Below are 18515 nucleotides of genomic sequence, written 5' to 3' on the forward strand. Positions count from 1 at the left end.
GGGACTCTAATTATAGGTAAGGGCAGTCCTGCCGATACACCCGGCAGCACGTGCAAAACTGCGGAGTTGGCCTCTCCCGGCCGGTGCTCGCGCCTCTTCCTTCCTAATTCGTGTCCTTCGTGGCGTTTTTTTTCCAAATGGGCACTTTCGCCCGCATAAAAATACCTGTTCAGGCAGATGTCCTTTCTCCTCCATGGTTTTCTTTTTTTCTTTTCTTTTTTTTTTTTTTTGAGACAGGGTCTCACTCTACCCAGGCTGGAGTGCAGTGGTGCAGTCTCTGCTCACTGCAGCCTTGACCTCCCGAGCTCAAGTCGTTCTCCCACCTCAGCCTGCTAAGTAGCTGGGACCACCGTGCCTGGCTAATTTTAAAATATTTCGCAGAGACAGGGTCTCCCTGTGTTGCCCAGACTGGTCTTAAACTGCTGGGCTCAAGTGATCCACCAGCCTCAGCCTCCCAAAGTGCTTGGATTACAGCCATGAGCCTCCAGGCCCCAGCTTATCCAGTGGTTTACCTTTCTCTCCACTGTGAATGGTGCTGTGTGTGGTCTGTAAGTTTTGTGTGTGTGCATTTTGATGCATTGTAACTTTTTGTAATAGATTTGTATATATTTTGTGGTAGTAAATGATGAAATAGCATCTACATATGGTCTCTGCATTCATGACATGCCTTTTCTTAATTTTTTGGATATTTCTAAGCCGTGTGGCTCATCCACAAGTTTTTTCAAATTGTCGCATATCTCCAAAAGTTTCCTAATACATTTGTTGAAAAATGCGTATTTAAGTGAACGCACGCCGTTTGAAGCCACGTTGGTCAAGGTGACCCCTTCGCATGTGTCACGGAGAGGAGGGCGGGAGGTGAGGGAGGCTGCCCGCCCTGTGCAGAAAGCCGTCACTGCACGGCCTCGGTGGTTTCTGCGGACTGCCACGTGAAGCGCGAAGAAGACGGCAGGTCCTCAGATAACCACGTTTCTGTCAACATCATTTCCTTACAGCGTGGATGAGGGAAAAAAACTGGTTTTGTTATGTGTCCTTCCGCTTCGAGCCACCGTTTCCAGGAGCCTGTCAGTGACACGAAGTGAGGACTTCTGTAGTTCCCTCTGCCTCCCTTTTTATGTCTGAGGGTCAGCGGGTGGGACAGTTCCAGAACGGAGGTTCCTCCTCGCTGGGAGAGCCTGGCAGACGGACCGCGGAGAGGGTGGAGGGGCCAGAGGAGGCAGAGCGCCAGCCCTGAGGCTCGCTGTCCCTCTCTTGGCCTCTGGGGTCTTGGAGCTCGGTGTCCTCATCTGCCAAGTAGGGGCGGTGACATTCACACCATAGCCTTTGATGGAAGCTCAAGAGGGATAAGGTGGGTCCGAGTGCTTCTAAAGCATTAAGTGCTGAAGAAACTGCACAGAGGCCATGGTAGCGGGCTGGGTAAGGAGTGATCAGTGTGGGGCTGTGAGGGGCACTGCCCTTCCACTGCGTCATTTCACACAACCCCCTGAGCACTGGCCAGCGACCTCCTGTGCGCGGGGATGGGCTGCCAGGCTGATTGGAGAGGATCCCTACCTTCCAAGGGCAGAGCCCTCTGGTCTAGTGGAGAGACGGTGTGAAATATGTTGGGAAGATGAAGATAATTTGCTTTTACAAAGCATTGGTTTTCTGCATCTTGAAGGAGGTAGCATGTCCTGTGGGAGCCTTTGGAAGGGAATTGGTGGAATGATCTCTCTGCTTCACAGGTGTTTGTCTCAGGGTGTAGCAGGTGCAGGTTTGGGCTGCAGCGTCTGACCTGCGTGACGGGGAGTCTTCATTCGCCACAGTAGGATGGGGGCGTATTCTGGTCACACACTAGTCGGAGTTGGGCACACCTGTTAGGAGGTTTGCCCTCAACGCTTGAGGCGCGTGCTATGTGGACCTGACGGACTTTGGAGCCTTCCTCGGCCTCTGCAAGCGTCAGAGTCCCCCTCTGTAGGATCCTGTGTTTGTCACCAGGCCACTCCCGTGGTAGATAATTTGGTCAGAAAGCTTTGTCAACTTTAAAGGGCTGTGTAAATTTACCACCCATGGAAACAAGGCTGGTAGGAGGCTTTTCCTGCCAATGAAATGAGGCCTGGGTAGGGAGTCAGGGAAGGCCTCGCTGAGTAGGTGTTACCTGTGTTCACATCGTGAAATCGATGGGAAAACAGCCACGAACAGATCAGTGGAAGGAGTTCCGCCAGGGAAGAGACGGGGCGAAGGCCCAGGGGTGGTGGGGTGGAGGTCAGGCCTGTGCATGGCTGGAGGGGGAGAGGAGAGGACAAATGAACGGAGCAGTGCTGGGTCCGGCGGATCCCGCGGAGACTGGGACTCTCTCCCAGGCGCCTTCCAGCTGGGTTCAGAATGTTAGAATTACGTACTTAAATCTTGAGTTGAATGTTTACTTGCTTATCACGGAAGAGTAACAGGTAGAAACAACCAGCAGACATTTGGTCTTGGGAATTTGAAGCCTCGTTGGAGAGGCAGAGCCTGTGAAGAGCCGGTGACAGGGTGGGTTTGTGGCCCGACGTGATGAGGATGCCGTCACGGAGGCCGACTGCTGAGGCTCGTGTGTTTTTGGGCAGTACCCTGCGGTGGATGAGCTGGATGGGAGTGGGGGCACAGGAATCAGGGAGCAGTTGTGAGGCCTGGATCTGATCGTGCCTCTGTTCCTCATGGGCTCAGCCCTTCGGCACCTGGGATTCTGCATTCCAGGTGTTAGAGTTGTTTACTGCAGGGCTGACAGCCATTCCCACCAGCCACATTGAACTCTTCACATTCTCTCTAGCGCTGCATGAGATTCAGGAGGGTTATTAAATTTTAGGTGTTTTTGAGATGGAGTCTCGCTCTGATGCCTGGCTGGAGTGCAGTGGCATGATCTCGGCTCACTGCAAGCTCCACCTCTCGGGTTCATGCCGTTCTCCTGCCTCAGCCTCCCGAGTAGCTGGGACTATAGGCGCCCGCCACCTCGCCTGGCTAGTTTTTTGTATTTTTAATAGAGACGGGGTTTCACCGTGTTAGCCAGGATGGTCTCGATCTCCTGACCTCGTGATCCACCTGCCTCGGCCTCCCAAAGTGCTGGGATTACAGGCGTGAGCCACCGCACCCGGCCGGGAGGGTTATTTAAAAAGAGCAGCATTGGCCGGGTGCGGTGACTCACACCTGTAATCCCAGCACTTTGGGAGGCTGAGGCAGGTGGATCACGAGGTCAGGAGATCGAGACCATCCTGGCTAACACGGTGAAACCCCGTCTCTACTAAAAATACAAAAATTAGCTGGGCGTGGTGGTGGGCGCCTGTAGTCCCAGCTACTCGGGAGGCTGAGGCAGGAGAATGGCATGAACCCGGGAGGCGGAGCTTGCAGTGAGCGGAGATCACACCACTGGGCAACACAGCGAGACTCCATCTCAAAAAAAAAAAAAAAAAGGTAGCACCACCTGGCCTGGGCCCAGACTGTCCAAGCAGCCTTCGCCCGAGGTGCTGGGAGAGTTCCATGGCCACTGTGCAGGGCACTGTGTTGCCACCTTGTACCAAGATCCATGGGAAGATAGAAACTAGGAAAATTGCAGGGGAGGTGGCCAGAGGAGGAAAGGGTGTGGTGTGGCCAGCAAGTGCCTGGGGCAGCGAGGACGTGCTGTGTGTGTGTTTGTAAGTAACGTGCACTGAGGACAAATCTGAGAAACCACAGATGGGGCCAGATCCCACCATGAAAACCAAATCCTGGCGAACATCTTGGAACGTTTTCTTCTTCCCGTCTTATGTTTTTGCTGTTTCTAGGCCAGCTTGATTGTGTCACACGGCCGTGACATGTGTGCAGTTTGGGCTCTCAGAGCAACTTTGTTTTCTTACGTGTTATTTCTGGGCACAAAGGTGCTTTTTTTATTTTTTTTTTTATTATTAGACTTTAAGTTCTAGGGTGCATGTGCACAACGTGCAGGTTTGTTACATATGTATACATGTGCCATGTTGGTGTGCTGCACCCATTAACTCGTCATTTACATTAGGTATATCTCCTAATGGTATCCACCCCCCCACAATAGGCCCTGGTGTGTGATGTTCCCCTTCCTGTATCCAAGTGATATCATTGTTCAGTTCCCACCTATGAGTGAGAACATGCAGTGTTTGGTTTTCTGTTCTTGCGATAGTTTGCTGAGAATGATGGTTTCCAGCTGCATCCATGTCCCTACAAAGGACACAAACTCATCCTTTTTTATGGCTGCATAGTATCTGGGCACAAAAGTGCTTTTTTTTTTTTTAAAAAAAAAAAAGTGTGGAATAAAAATGTGTCGTAGAAATTCCCAATAAACAGAATGAAACCATGTGGAATTGTGAGCCAGATAAAAGGCCACAGAAATGAGACACTTCGCCAGGACGCACGGGCTAAGGAGCCGAGGCTGTGGAGGGGTCACCGGTGGGCAGCCCACGGCGGGGCTGCTGGGAGCACCTTCTGTTTCCGTGTCCCCTGCCGTCTGCTGTGCTGACTGGATGAGAGCGCGAACCCTCTGCCGCAGTTCCATGTGGTCTGAGGCTTGAGGAAGGTGTGGCCGGGGATGCAGGGAGCTCACGTGGCTTTTCCCTCATCCACTGAAAGTGGCCTCGAAACGTGAATTGGTTTCACTTAGCCAGCGTAAGCAGAAACGGTATTTGATCATTGTTTCTGAAAGAGGTTTCTTTATTGTTGTTGTTGTTGTTTTTAAATTACAGAGAGAAAAGACCAGTATCTTAAACAAAACTGTGGTATATTACGTAGAAAAATAGCAATCTGGGCTGGGCGCGGTGGCTCAAGCCTGTAATCCCAGCACTCTGGGAGGCCGAGACGGGCGGATCACAAGGTCAGGAGATCGAGACCATCCTGGCTAACACGGTGAAACCCTGTCTCTACTAAAAGATACAAAAAAAAAAATAGCCGGGCGAGGTAGCGGGCGCCTGTAGTCCCAGCTACTCGGGAGGCTGAGGCAGGAGAATGGCATAAACCCAGGAGGCGGAGCTTGCAGTGAGCCGAGATCCAACCACTGCACTCCAGCCTGGGCAACAGAGCGAGACTCCGTCTCAAAAAAAAAAAAAAAAAAGAAAACTAGCAATCTGAACCGCTAACACACACAAGCCTTCATATTTGTAGTGTCTGTGATACGTTCCGTCTCTTCCAGGCCTGCTTTTAACAGAACCTCTGAAGTTTGAGATCATAGCTTGTTCTCAGAGAAGACTTCTTACTCTTTTGACATGATTTATAGTCGAATCATTGATTTAGACAAGGGGTCAGAATCAGAATACAAGTCTACAAAGAGCCTTATCAGTGTCTCAGTGACAGGCAGACATACATTCCCATTCAGAAATCACTGGGCTTCTGGTCGCAAGGCTGTGCCACGGCAGCGTCCCACGTGGCTCGCTCCGTTCCTGCAGGCAGGTCCGTTGGCTGGGCGCCTGGGTCTTGCCTCTGTACCTGCCTCTCCCACGGTGCGGCGTGCCCTGCCACACCGCTGACTCTGCCACGGCCTCCACGCTCCATGATAGCCAGCGCCCATCCCTTGACCCATTGGTGCCCCTTTAGGCTGTCCCCTCAAAGTCTCAGGGCCTGGAAGGACCCCTACAGGGTGAGGAGCTGGGAAATGTTTGTGAATTGTTGGCAGTGCAATTTTTACATCCCAGAGAAAGAACACACATCTTTTAAAAAGAAAACCTCAGTGGTGAGCTTCAGAAACCATGACTTTGATACTGGTGACTGAGGCACGAGCCGGGCACTCTCCTTCCTCGTGTGAGTCGTTCCTCTGGGTTGCAGTGAGGGCAGGTCTCTCTTTACAGAATTGTCCCAGCTCATCATGAACAAACGGTGAGAGATGACACGTCACCATTTCACTGCAGCCCTAGTGCATTAATGCATTTAGGTCGTGATCACTAAGGAGAGAGGTGTCGCTTGCCTCTGCGTGGAAGCCTGCCCCACTGCCTACAAAGTAATCTCACCAAACAAATTAGACAGGCGTCTAGATCTGAGTACCCTGTTTCAGAATAAGCCAGGAGTCCAGGGTGCTGTCGGTCAAACCCAGAGAAGGAAAGTGCCAGGACCCACAAGAGCAACCAACAAGCCTGGCTGGGGTCTCGATTCAAACAAACTTTAAACAAATGAACATATAGGGACTTTTTGTTGTTGTTTTTTAAGACAGAGCCTCCCTGTGTTGCTGGCTCACTGTAGCCTCTGCCTTCTGGGCTCAAACGGTCCTCCCACCTCAGCCTCTCAAGTAGCTGGGACCACAGGTGTGTGCCACCAATGCCCAGCTAATTTTTTGTGTGTTTTTTTTTTAAGAGACAGGGTTTTACCATGTTGCCCAGGCGGGTCTCAAACTCCTGAGCTTAAACCTTACCTCCTTGGCCTCCCAAAGTGCTGGGATTCCAGGCATGAGCTGCCATGCCCAGTGGAGAGCCTTCATCTTTCAGAGGTAAAGCCTGGTAGATTTCGTGTGGAAATGACGTGCTGTCTGAGATTTGCTTTGGGACAGTTCTGGAAGTGGGTGGAGGCTTTGGCAAAACAGGATTCACCTTGAGCTGATAATTATTGATCTAAGAGGTAGGATGTGTGGGATTTGTTACATTTTTATCTCTATTTTACTTTCATGTTAGAAATTTTCCATAGTAAAAAACTTTAGAGTTAGGAACAAAATATTAAAGTAAAAACTTTAGAGATAGGAACAAAAAAATATGGCTCCTTTTAGCCTCCCCAAAATGGCACAGGTGTTCCCGGGTTTGTGGGCAGTGCCTGGGATGGGGTTGGAAACCACTTCACATGTGTCTGTGCGCACGTCCTTGCCCTGAAAGACCCTGCTCAGGTGCTGCCAGTACCTGCTCGCTGGAGTGAGAACATGGGAAAGTTTTTACCAAACAGCCTGGACCACGTCTGATTAATCTACACATACTTGCTTGCTGTCCTGATGAAGTGCCGGCCGCTGACAGCCGCTTCTGTAACCAGCGCTTTCATCCATCAGGGTGTCATTTAATTAGGGGACCACAGCCTCGTCCCTGCTCCGTGATGTGCAAGTTCAGCACAAATCTGCTTGTTCTGTGACCATCTGTGGTAGGAGAGGCATCATGCTGTTGGTGGAGGTTCTCTTTCCTAGCTCCACATAGACGCTCTGTGTGGTGAGGGCCTAACTGATGACGTAGAAGGGGTAGGTGGGCTGGTCTCTTAGGTGTCTGCAGCCTGGAGTGGGGACCGCTGGGTCCTGGGCTTCCCGAGAGTTCAGTGCTCACCACACTGAAGGTCATGCTTCTGCTTTTCAGACTGGGCCAGCGCCATCCGCGTGGCGGCTCTGGACTGCATGGAAGAGAAGAACCAGGCCGTGTGCCATGACTATGACATCCACTTCTACCCCACCTTCCGGGTGAGTATCACGGGGTTGTATGTTGAAATTCGCCACATCGTAGTGCCTGTGTTTTGGCCTCTCTGGCTCTCTCCTTGAAACTTTGTAGGAATTGTAGGAACTGATGTTTGCTAGGGGCAGCTCTTGTTCCACCCTGTTGTGCTGCAGAAGTGTCTGTGGGACTGTCCATGCTCACACAGCCCTGGTCACATGGAGGGGATGCGTGAAAAGACCTCCTGCAGCCTGCGTGGCCAGAGGGCGCAAGGACACCAGGAGCACAAGGGCCGGCACCCCAGCCTGAAGCCACGCATGTGGTCTGTGTACCACAGGGCTCCCCTCGGTGGAACACACACACACGTGCACACTCACACACACACCCACAGGGCCTCTGCCTTCCTGAGCCAGGGTCAGCCCCGCAGAAGACAAGGCTGTGCCCGTTGCTCCCACTAGGGGGCAGAGGTACCTGTGACCTGTTGCAGGCCCGTGCATAGCATGTGTGTACACGCCGGTGCCGCTGCCTCCTGCACGCCTTGACATGGACATCTCCAGAAATGTAGGTGCCTTGGGCCCACTTCCCAGGAAGCTCTGCGCCCCCGTCCTTGTCAGCCCTGGTGCCTTGCTGTGTGGTGTGGTGTCATGTCATGGTGGCTTCCCTTGTGTTTTGGGGGCTGTTGTTTTCACTGTGCTGGCAGCACCTGTGGTCCTGCCCCAACAGGTGCCACGCTGGGCAGCACCGGTGCCAGCCACACCCCAGGGCCTCTCGGGGCCTGTGTCGCACGCTTGCTTGCCTGCCCCTGCGTGTGATTACGTCAGGATGGCTTCCTGTTTTGTTTTAGCTTCAGACACAGGTCACGCTGTGCTGTGTGTAAACTTTCGGGCCTTCTTTCCATTACTTAATGGGACGTTGCTCAGATCCACTACGATGCTCATTGGATGGGATTGTCCAGTGATGTCACTCAGACCCAGAACCCCCCGTTGCCAGGCATGTGGCCTCTTCGAGGCTTTGGTGGCTTTGAATAGCACTGCTGTATTCATTCCCGGGCACGGGAAGAGCCGAGGCTGGGAGAGAAGCCACTGGGCCGCGAACCAGGTCTGTGCACAACAGACCTGCAGGGCCAGCAGCGTCAGGCAGTTTCGTGCTCGCCCAGGGAGCGGTGCAGTCGGAAGCACCGGCAGCTTCATTTGCATTTCCCTGGCGGCTGCGGTGCCAGCACATCAGGCTTCATGGGCCGTGGGTGTCACGGGTGAAGTGTCTGCCTGTCGTCTGCACATTTCCCTCTTGGCTGGCCGGTGCTTTTCTTACCGACCTGATCTCCGCCATCCTGTAACCTTGTCTCGTCGCTGTCTTTGATGTGCCCTTTGATGAAGAAAGTTTTTAATTTTAACCTAAGAACCCCGTCATCCACTGAGAGGTACTGCATAGTGTCTCCTCCTCCTGCAGATCTCTGTGTGGTTACAGCTAACGTTACAGCTCACCATTAGGACACACGCTCACTACCAAGTCCCGGAGAGCTGTGTCTTTAGTGATTCCAGCCCAGTGGAACTGTCTTTTGCTTCTAGCCCTGTTGGGTCAGAAGATGTCAATGATGGGACTGCTGATTGGAGCTAACCTTAGCCCCCTCGTAAATCTGACAGGAAACACTAATATGCACAGAGACACGGAGAAGCGTGTGGTTTGTCATCAATTTATGAAAACTTTCCGAAGGAAATTGAGTAAAGCTCCTTCTCTAAGGTGACGGTCGTTTTGTTGCTTAAACACATATGCAGATGCCCACGCGAGGCTGCTTCTTACTTGTTCTGTGTGTTTCCTCTTAGTATTTTAAAGCATTTACAAAGGAGTTTACAACTGGAGAAAATTTTAAAGGTAAGGACATAAGCCTTGTATTTTAGTCCCCGCGATTCCCCTCCTAAACCTGCTAAAGACACGCGGTCCCAGAGCCTGGGGAGCTCCCAGCCCGGGCCAGCACCTTTGCCTCTGCTGACCTTTCCTGCCCACTTTCCCTCAAGAGTTCAGACGTTAATAGCTTCAAAGAGAAATTTTCATTTTGTGATTTGCCTTGCTTGGCAAATATGGTAGTAAAAACTTTTTCAGAGTAAATTTGTTATTATAAAAATATCTGGAGATGTACAGATCACATGTACACACCCGATGAATTTTTGCAAACCACCTCACCCAGGCGAGCATCACCCAGTGTGATCAGACCCCTCAGGCCGCACCTGGGGGGGCTCTGCCTGTAAGTGACCTGGTGGAATTGCCTGGCCTGCTCCTTGCCACGCCCTGGGGGGACTCTGCCTGCAAGTGACCCAGTGGAGCTGCCTGGCCTGCTCCTCGCCGCGCCGTGTCTTGCCGTCTGCCTCTGTTGCCTGTCCGTGTGGCCCACCCATGCGTGTCTCATTGCCGTGTGGTCTCCAGTTGTGTGAATCCCGTGCTGTCTGTACCACGCCTGTAGGTGGCATTGGGCACACCCGCTGGGATTGCACACATTGCGGCCACCTGCACCCTGCTGTCTTTGGACCCCGGGCTGGGACGGGGCTGCTGTCCCTGGGTGTGCACCTGCCCCTCGAGGACAGCTGCACACACGTCTGACCCTGGTGTGCTTCCGGCAGGACCCGACCGAGAGCTGCGAACAGTCAGACAGACCATGATTGACTTCCTGCAGAACCACACGGAAGGAAGCCGGCCGCCTGCCTGCCCGCCCCTGGACCCCATTCAGTGAGTAGCTCCAGGAAGAAGGTGGCTGTTAGACTCACATTGAGCTGTGCGAGAAGTGTAATAGGTTTCTCTTAAGTGATGTGGCCACTGGAATGTGGTGGGCAACTCGCTGCTGTTGACAGCACTAAAAGCCTCTTTTTTTTCTCTTGAAAGGCCCAGTGATGTTCTTTCCCTCCTTGACAACCATGGCAGCCATTACGTGGCTATTGTCTTTGAAAGCAACAGCTCCTACCTTGGACGGGAGGTACGGCCTCTGCGTGGGCTCCAGATGTCACACGTGGTGTGATTGGGGTTGGCGGTGCATCTGTGATGAGATTCGTGGATGCCGGTCACTGCGTCGGCGTCTTGTGTCCTGTCTGTGACTTTAGGTCTTGTTCATTATCGGAAGCGTAGTTAACGTTGCTCAGCAAAGTCACTGGTGTCTGGAGAAGACTGTTAGGAGGAACGAGCTTGGCGGTGGGAGGGGTTCGGAAGGTGGCCTAACCCCAGGTTTGAAACTAACAGAGGGCTTTGCAGAAGAGCTCATTTTTACGACAGGCTCAGCTCACCTTGAGGTCATTCTGTATTTCGCATGCAGTATTGCTGAGATTTTTTCATTGCTATATTCTGAACGCTTGACATTTTTGCCAAATCCAAGATTCCGTAAAACGTCATTTCTTTCATCATCATACTTTGATTTCACACGTACAGTTCTGAAGCCTCGCTTTTGGCCAGGTCTAAATAAGGTCCAGGGACCAGGTGCAGGGGCAGCCCAGGTTGAGTCATTATTGCCAAGTCTTTCCGGAGACGAAAGGCCTCACCGCGCACACGTTCGCCCAGCGCTCACCCTGAGCTTCTCCTCCTCCTCCTTGCAACCTGATAGGCAACTGTTTTTCTGTCCACTGGGGGGGCCTAGCGTTGAGTGGAGGAAACAGCGTTGCCCCTGCGAGGGCTTTTGGAGACACACTTGGGAAGGAAGCTGCAGACACCCGCGCTGCGACCATCTCGCTTCGTGCCCTGGATGCCTTCCTGGCACCCCAGCCCCGCCCCCTCCAGGTTTGGTGGTGATGCCAGGATGCCTTCCCGTGGTTGGCAGGGTTCTCCGTGGAGGGCTGAGGAACCGCTAGCGGTGTGTGGCTCTCCCAGACCCCTCGCCCTTGTCCCAAGGCCCCTCATGCCTTTGCTGTCTCAGGCAGGGCCTCCACACACGCACACCAGAGGCAGGGGTTCCCCCGAGCAGAGGTGGGTGTGGGCCCGTGTTGCACGCTCCCCTACCTCCCTGGCGTGCTGCTGCGTTCGGGGCAGCCAGGCTCCACCCGTGCAGGAGGAGTGCTCTTCAGCACAGAGTCACGGCACGGCCCAGGCACCAGCGCGGCCCAAGAGTAGTGATCAGCTCTTCGAAGACACACCCAGCTCAGGAGAGGCATGGCCACTCGGGGCGCCCAGTTCACCGCTTTAGCTAGGGCCCTTGGTTTGAGGAGCAGCTGGTTTTGTTGCTCTCTAAGAGAAGGAAAGACGTACGCCCGATGTGGTGTTGGCGCACACGGGGTTTCTTCTGAAATGCTGAGATGCCAGTCCTGTGCTCTCTCTGCCACCGAGACCCTGTTGCTGCCCCTTCAGCCTGAGCAGAACCAGACAGGAGCAGGGTGGCTGGGGAGGAGTGGCAGCTCGAGGCCTGCTGCCCCGGCCACGAAGCTTCCACACGGGGGACAGGAGCGTGAGGCCATGGGGCGTGGCTGCTGTGTACAAGGACTCACTTGACCAGTGTCAGTGTTGTTAGAGGCGCCCTGGTTTTAGAAAGTCAAGTGCAAATTCATGGATAAGGGTGTTCTTTGATTGGTCTGTAAAATTGCCAAATAACACTGGTTTCTGCGCATGGCGTGTGTGCCATCGGTTGCCTTAAAGTGCGATAGGAATTCAGATGTGCGTGAGGATGTGAGTGAGGGTCTTGCCTGCAGGGGGCACACTCCGTGCCCTTCTGGGAAAGGTTCCCTGCAAGGCCGTGTATCTGCACGTCGTGTTTTCTGAGAAGCTGCCCGCCCCTGTGGAAGTGTCACTGTGTTCTCACCCCCCAGGTGATCTTAGACCTGATCCCGTATGAAGGCATCGTGGTGGTCCGGGCGCTGGATGGGGACAAAGCATTTCTGGAGAAGCTCGGTGTTTCCTCAGTTCCTGCGTGTTACCTGATCTACCCAAATGGGTCGCATGGATTGATTAACGTGTGAGTGCCCTGTGGGATCTGGGAACCCGGTGATGTGCGGAGTTACTGAACAGAGGCTCCGAGTAGACCACGCAAGTCTGGTGTGAGATCCGGGGAGCCCTGGCCCCTCTGCCCAACTTCCCTGGGCAGATTTGGGCCCTGGCTCTCAGCCCTTGGGTATTGCTGATCTGTGCTGTGTTTTCGTGGATTTCTGTTTTCTCACTGCTGTGTCCCTGCACCTGGGAGGGGCCTGGCGTGGTGACTCACCAAGAGCCGCAGAGGAAACCGTGGCTAAACCCGCACATGCACAAGGGCTGCTGGGCCAGTGCTTCGGGAGCAGCAGATGCTCCTCAAACATGGCTCTGGGTAGACTCTGGGCTGCAGTTCGATCTGTATCTGGGGCTGGCAGGCAAGCCCGTGTGCCTGCCTCTGCAGAATGAGAAGTAGGGGTGGGCACCAGGCCCTGCCCCTCACGTTCTGCTCTCTTCTCTGAGAACCGCAGAACCTTGGCAAGCCATTTGCCTCTGCGCGGAGTGCCCGTGTGCCCCTCAGATAAGCCCTTCGCCTCTGCGCAGTGTGTGTGCCCCTCAGATAAGCCCTTCACCTCTGTGCGGAGTGCCCGTGTGCCCCTCAGATAAGCCCTTCGCCTCTGCACGGAGTGCCTGTGTGCCCCTCAGATAAGCTCTTTGCCTCTGCGCGGAGTGCCCGTGTGCCCTTCAGATAAGCCCAACAAAAAAGTAAACAACTTGAATAAGGTTAGAAAAACAGTGAGAGCCGGGCGCGGTGGCTCAAGCCTGTAATCCCAGCACTTTGGGAGGCCGAGACGGGCGGATCACGAGGTCAGGAGTTCGAGACCATCCTGGCTAACACGGTGAAACCCCGTCTCTACTAAAAAATACAAAAAACTAGCCGGGCGAGGTGGTGGGCGCCTGTAGTCCCGGCTACTCGGGAGGCTGAGGCAGGAGAATGGCGTAAAAACCCGGGAGGCGGAGCTTGCAGTGAGCTGAGATCCGGCCACTGCACTCCACCCTGGGCGACACAGCGAGACTCTGTCTCAAAAAAAAAAAAAAAAAAAAAAAGAAAAACAGTGAGAAAAATGAGGCTGGGCACAGGTGCATCATTTGAGTCTAGGAGTTCGAGACCAGCCCAGGCAACATAGTGAGACCCCGCCTATACTAAAAATAAAAAACTAGCCGGGCCTGGTGGTGTGTGCCTGTAGTCCCAGCTACTCAGGAGGCTGAGGTGGGAGGATTGCTTGAGCCTCAGAGGTCAAGGCTGCAGTGAGCTAAGATCATACCACTGCACTCCAGCCTGGGCAACAGAGCCAGACCCTGTCTCAAAAAAAAAAAAGTAAAAGAAAAAAAAAAGATTGAGAAAGTTAAGTAACATCCTGAGGCTGGAGGGGACCCGGCCTCCTCACCTTGGGGAGAAGGACAGCATGAGGCCGGCCTTGCCCCACACTGGGTGGCCCCTTTCCCTGGCCTGAAGCCGCAGCGCCTCCGGCATGTGCGGGTTTAGCCACGGTTGACTCTGTGGCTCTTGGTGGCTCACCACACCAGGCTCCTAGGTGCAGGGACACATCAGTGAAGATAGGACATGTTTCCTGTCTCTTGGGGCTTCCAGTTTAGCCTCTTCAAAGATCGACTGGGGCATGGAGGGCGCCCTACAGAAGCCCCGAAGACCGCAGCTTCTTAGGTATTTTTCTGTCCTTTGGAAAAGGAGACCAGGCGTGGTGGCTTACCCCTGTCATCCCAGCACTTTGGGAGGCTGAGGTGAGAGGATTACTTGAGCCCAGGAGTCTGAGACCAGCCCAGGTTGATAATGAGACTCCAGACTATGAAAAATAAAACATTAGCTGGATGTGGCGGAGAGTGCCTGTGGCCACAGCTACTCAGGGTGCTAAGGTGGGAGGATCATTTGAGCCCAGGAGGTTGAGGCTGCAGTGAGCTGAGATTGCACCACTGCACTCCAGCCTGGGCAACAGAGCAAGATCCTGTCTCAAAAATAGGTAAGTGGAAATTAAAAAGATAAAGCTAGAATTCAGGGTAACCAGAGAGGCTGTTGAGCTTGTTAGGAGATGCTCTGAGTGCTTGGGGACCCCGCTGTGCCAACAAGGTGGCCCATTCCAGGCCTGGGGCACAGCACTGCCCTTGGCAGAGCGGCCTGAACCACTGCCAGATGTTTGTTTAGTGTTAAAAGTATCATATAGACAACTTCTTAGTGTCAAATAATGTTAGTAGTTTTATAGATATTTCAATATTTTTGCAAATATCACTGCTACATGCTGTCTTTGGAAACAAGCTCCGCGTCACACTGAAGTGCTCGATAATGGCATTGAGGGTGTCCTCAGAAGGCAGCTCCACCCTGTCCACACGGGGCGGGCACACAGGGGGCTCAGCTCCACCCTGTCCACACGGGGCGGGCACGCAGGGGGCTCAGGGGCCTGACTTGAGGGAGGGGCTGGCGTCCACCCCAGGCCCCGACTTCCAGATGCCCCACTCAGGGCTGGCAGATTGTGGGCGCGTCGGTGAAGGCTCTTAGGCATGTCGGAAATCTCAGTCAGAATAAAGCTGATCTTGGCAGATGCTCAACCCAGCTTTACAAAACGCCTTAAGTTCCCCACAAACATAAATGAGTCATAGTACTTATGACAAGTGGAACTGGCTATAAATCTGTGGATTTGGTGTGTCTCCTCTTATCCCCAGGTGGAAGCTCAGCCGCGGCCCAGGCGGGGTGTGGCTGTCCCCACGGACCCCCAGTCCCCAGTACATGCCCGAAGAATGGATGGGGTGGCCCAGAGCTTTCCTGAATGCCGGGGGCTCCTGCTTCAGGATTTTATAAAGGAGGCTCTTCTCACCTTTGCCCTCCCCTTTCTCACAGCGTGAAGCCTCTGCGGGCCTTCTTTTCCTCTTACCTGAAGTCATTGCCGGATGTGAGGAAAAAATCGCTTTCCTTGCCTGAAAAGCCAAACAAAGAAGAAAATTCAGAAGTCGTGGTTTGGAGAGAATTTGACAAGCAAGTATTCATTTTGAACCGAAGCCCCCGGGGCGCAGCGCGGGTAGACCGAAGGCTGCGTGCTTGCTGGGCGGGCTCACTCAGAAACCCACCCCAGCCGCTGAGGGCCGCTCAGGAGCCCTCCCGGGGTCCCCGGGAGTCCGTGGGGAGGAGCCAGGCCAGGGAGAGGTGCTGTGGAGGGAAAGGTTGGGCGTTCCCTGACTCTGCCGTGTCCCGTCGTAGGTCCAAGCTGTACACGGCGGACCTGGAGTCAGGGCTGCACTACCTCCTGCGGGTGGAGCTGGCAGCCCACAAGTCCCTGGCTGGAGCAGAGCTGAAGACGCTCAAGGACTTTGTGACTGTCTTGGCTAAGGTTTGGGACGGCTCTGGTCTGGGCTGCGTGTGGGAATTTGGCCCTGCACAGAGTGGGCCCTGGGGGCCGTCGGACGCTGCCGGGGCTCCGCCGTCTCCACTGAGGTGCTCTCCACCCTGCTTTGTCCGCTCGGGCCCGTGCCCCAACTCATTCCACCCGTTCCCGAGTGCCTCCTGCGTCCCATGCTGTTCCCAGCACTGGGGCTGGGGCGGTGGCTGTGGAGAGGGGCGGGGCCGTGAGCGAAGCACCTGTTGGAAAAGCCCAGCTCTGGCTTCCTGGAGAGGAGACGGAGGAGGGAACGGAGGCGCACACCTCAGCTGGCTCTCGGAGGAGCGGTGCACAGGGGCTGGGCGGGAGAGGGAAAGGCAGGGGCCGTGCAGATCCAGGTGGGGTGTGCACCTGCTCTGCCAGCCAGGTTCAGGGAGGGGTCCTGGGGGCTTCACACTCAGCACTGTCACAAGCACAGATGTGGTGTCTGAAACCACTGAAGGGGTTGCCAGGAGTGGGCAGAGATATGCAGCCCAACAGAGCTCAGGCCTGGCTGTGCCCAGGGCCAGGCTGAAGAGGACCAGCCAAGGAGGTGGCCAGGTGTAACTCCACGAGCTCACTTACTTGTCACTGTCTAAATGACCAGGGGGTTAGGCTTAAACTATTTCTCTTGCCAAAAATAAGATGCTAGTGATAGAATAATTTATAGTCAGCACTTTGGATAGAGTTTACTTACAATGTGATTTGTGAAAAGTACAGGAAGCCTTGAAGGACCCGAGGCCCCGCAGATGAATGCACGAGCATCGCCTCGGCAGGTTTTTACCCCACGGTGCCATCCAGAGTTCAGAAATCTCTAGCTGGCCTCGTTTCCTTTAAGAAAGTGTCCTGCTAATCTGTCCATCATATTAGCGGCGGACAGTGTGGCTCTTAGTGGTGATGGCTGCCGGCTAATTCGCTGGAGTCACACAGCTGTTGCTAGGCAGACCTGCTCTCCTCTCCCCGCTTCTCTGTCTTCCCCCTCAGTCTAGTTAGGCCTGGAGCTTTTACACTTGTGCTCTAGGTAACTCCTTAGGCCAGGGTATTAGTAAGTTATTCTTGATATTTTTCTGAACTTTATTTGGATGTCCAAAATAAATTTGATACTGGTAAATTAATCATGGTACTTTTTAACCTGCATGGGAGAGTAATATATTGGACTGAGCTGAAGATGCCGGCGTTTCTGGTCTGGCATCGCCACCATGAGCTTCAGCTCGGGTTTTCGGAGCTCTTTCGGCAGCCTGCGTTTTGCACGGTTTGTGGTGCAGCAGCTGATCAGAGTTCCTCCTAAAAAGACAGAGCCCTGGGATCTTCTCAGCCAGATGCCTCCCTAAGCTGTGTTGATATCAGCCAGCCTCACAGCCCACACGAGGCCACAGGCAGTTAGCTCCGGCTGCCGGCACCTATGCACTGCCGCGCGCCCTTCACACAGTCAGCGATGACGGAAGGGAAGCCCAGCGGGCAGGCAGGTGGGGTCAGCGCAGCTCCTGGTGAGGAAGGCAGAATAAATCAGCAAGCCCCCGCCAGTTCCATGATGAGTCACACACCGTGACCTTGCCTGTCACCTGGAGGGAGCAAGGCTGTGGGCACAGGTGGGTGAGCTGCAGGCATGGGCTGGAGAAAGGCATGGCCGTGGGCGCAGGCTGTCCTGGGGAGAGGTGCTGGCTGGACGCCTGCCCCACAGCCCCTCAGGTTTCCTGCCTCCCATCAGAGAAACCCGAGTTCTGAGAGGCCCCGTCCTAGGTTCAGCCCCTCCACAGATGGAGTTGCTTGTCCCCGGAGGTGCTGTGTCCGGCGGTGGGGGCGGGCCCGGGTTGGGTCTGTAGCTCTCCAGTGGCTCCTTCCTCGTGCAGCTGTTCCCTGGACGACCGTCAGTCAGGAAACTGTTGGAGACGCTGCAGGAGTGGCTGGCCAGCCTTCCCCTGGACAGGATCCCCTACAACGCTGTGCTCGACCTGGTCAACAACAAGATGCGGGTGAGCCCCAGAACCCTTGCCAGCCACGCCGCGCCCTCCTTCCCTCGCCCTTAACTGTGATGAAGGGGAGCGGCGACTTACTGTCTCCCTGACAGCGTCATGGCTATGGCCTCGTGTCTGCCTTGGCAGCGTCATGCTGGGGCTTCAGTTTGAGGACAGCTCACCAAAAGTGCACTGTGACCACCTGTCCTTTGTACAAAATGGGGTTTTCTCAAGCAGTGTAGTACTTGGGCTTTTTAAATTTAGTAAGCCAATCTAAGGAAAAAAGTTATATTCAGTAAGTGTGGGCAGTCCTGCCGGAGCTTTCCCCAAGACCAGCTGCCAGCAGGTGCCAGTCTTCACTCGGGACCAGCACCCCGAGCGGTCCTGGCACTCCCTCTTGCCGTTCCCTCCTTAGTCCAGATCAGCAGCTTCTCTGTGGCCCCCAGAGCATTTAGTCACAGGCAGTAAACCCACCATGCTGCTTGTCCGACGCCCGCGTGGTCAGCGTGGCCGGCGTGGTCAGTGGCACACAGCAGGTCTTCTGGGAATCCTATAAGGTGCACTTAGCGTGCTGTGACTTTGCCAGCCTTGTCATTCGCTGGCTGCAGCTGAGAAGCAGACGGTGCTGGGCTGCTTGCCCAAGTCCGTCTTCCACCTTGACTCCACTCTGAGCTGGAGGTCATGGGCACACCCTCTCACGTGACTGTGACGTAGGACATCTCCCTCTAGCGCGCGTCCCAGGCTCAGGAGTCCTTAGGGAGGGAAAGGTGGATGAGACACAAAACCAAACCGAACGGAATCTGCCCAGGGCTCACAGCCCTCCCAGGCCAGCAGTCACCCGCTCTGAGGGCCACCCCATTGCTTCTCCAAAGTGAACACGCCTTGTTTCTTCTGGCCGAGGGTTATTTGAGGGTTGAGCTTTTGTATGTTGT

At 54.3% G+C, this 18515-nt stretch overlaps 1 protein-coding gene across 2 annotated transcripts in view; it reads left to right on the forward strand.

The window, feature by feature from the left end:
- The window catches only part of QSOX2 (quiescin sulfhydryl oxidase 2), a 40368-nt gene that overhangs the window by 11891 nt on the left and 9962 nt on the right, over nt 1-18515 (forward strand). For both annotated transcript variants that reach the window (XM_015116374.3, XM_077967120.1), the window contains exons 2-9: nt 7263-7363; nt 9158-9206; nt 9950-10055; nt 10209-10299; nt 12110-12255; nt 15115-15249; nt 15472-15601; nt 17479-17601. In XM_015116374.3, coding sequence (XP_014971860.3) covers nt 7263-7363; nt 9158-9206; nt 9950-10055; nt 10209-10299; nt 12110-12255; nt 15115-15249; nt 15472-15601; nt 17479-17601 — 881 coding nt within the window. The remainder of the gene's footprint in view (nt 1-7262; nt 7364-9157; nt 9207-9949; nt 10056-10208; nt 10300-12109; nt 12256-15114; nt 15250-15471; nt 15602-17478; nt 17602-18515) is intronic.

This window comes from Macaca mulatta, chromosome 15 (assembly GCF_049350105.2).
Source record: "Macaca mulatta isolate MMU2019108-1 chromosome 15, T2T-MMU8v2.0, whole genome shotgun sequence".
Taxonomy (NCBI): Eukaryota; Metazoa; Chordata; class Mammalia; order Primates; family Cercopithecidae; genus Macaca; species Macaca mulatta.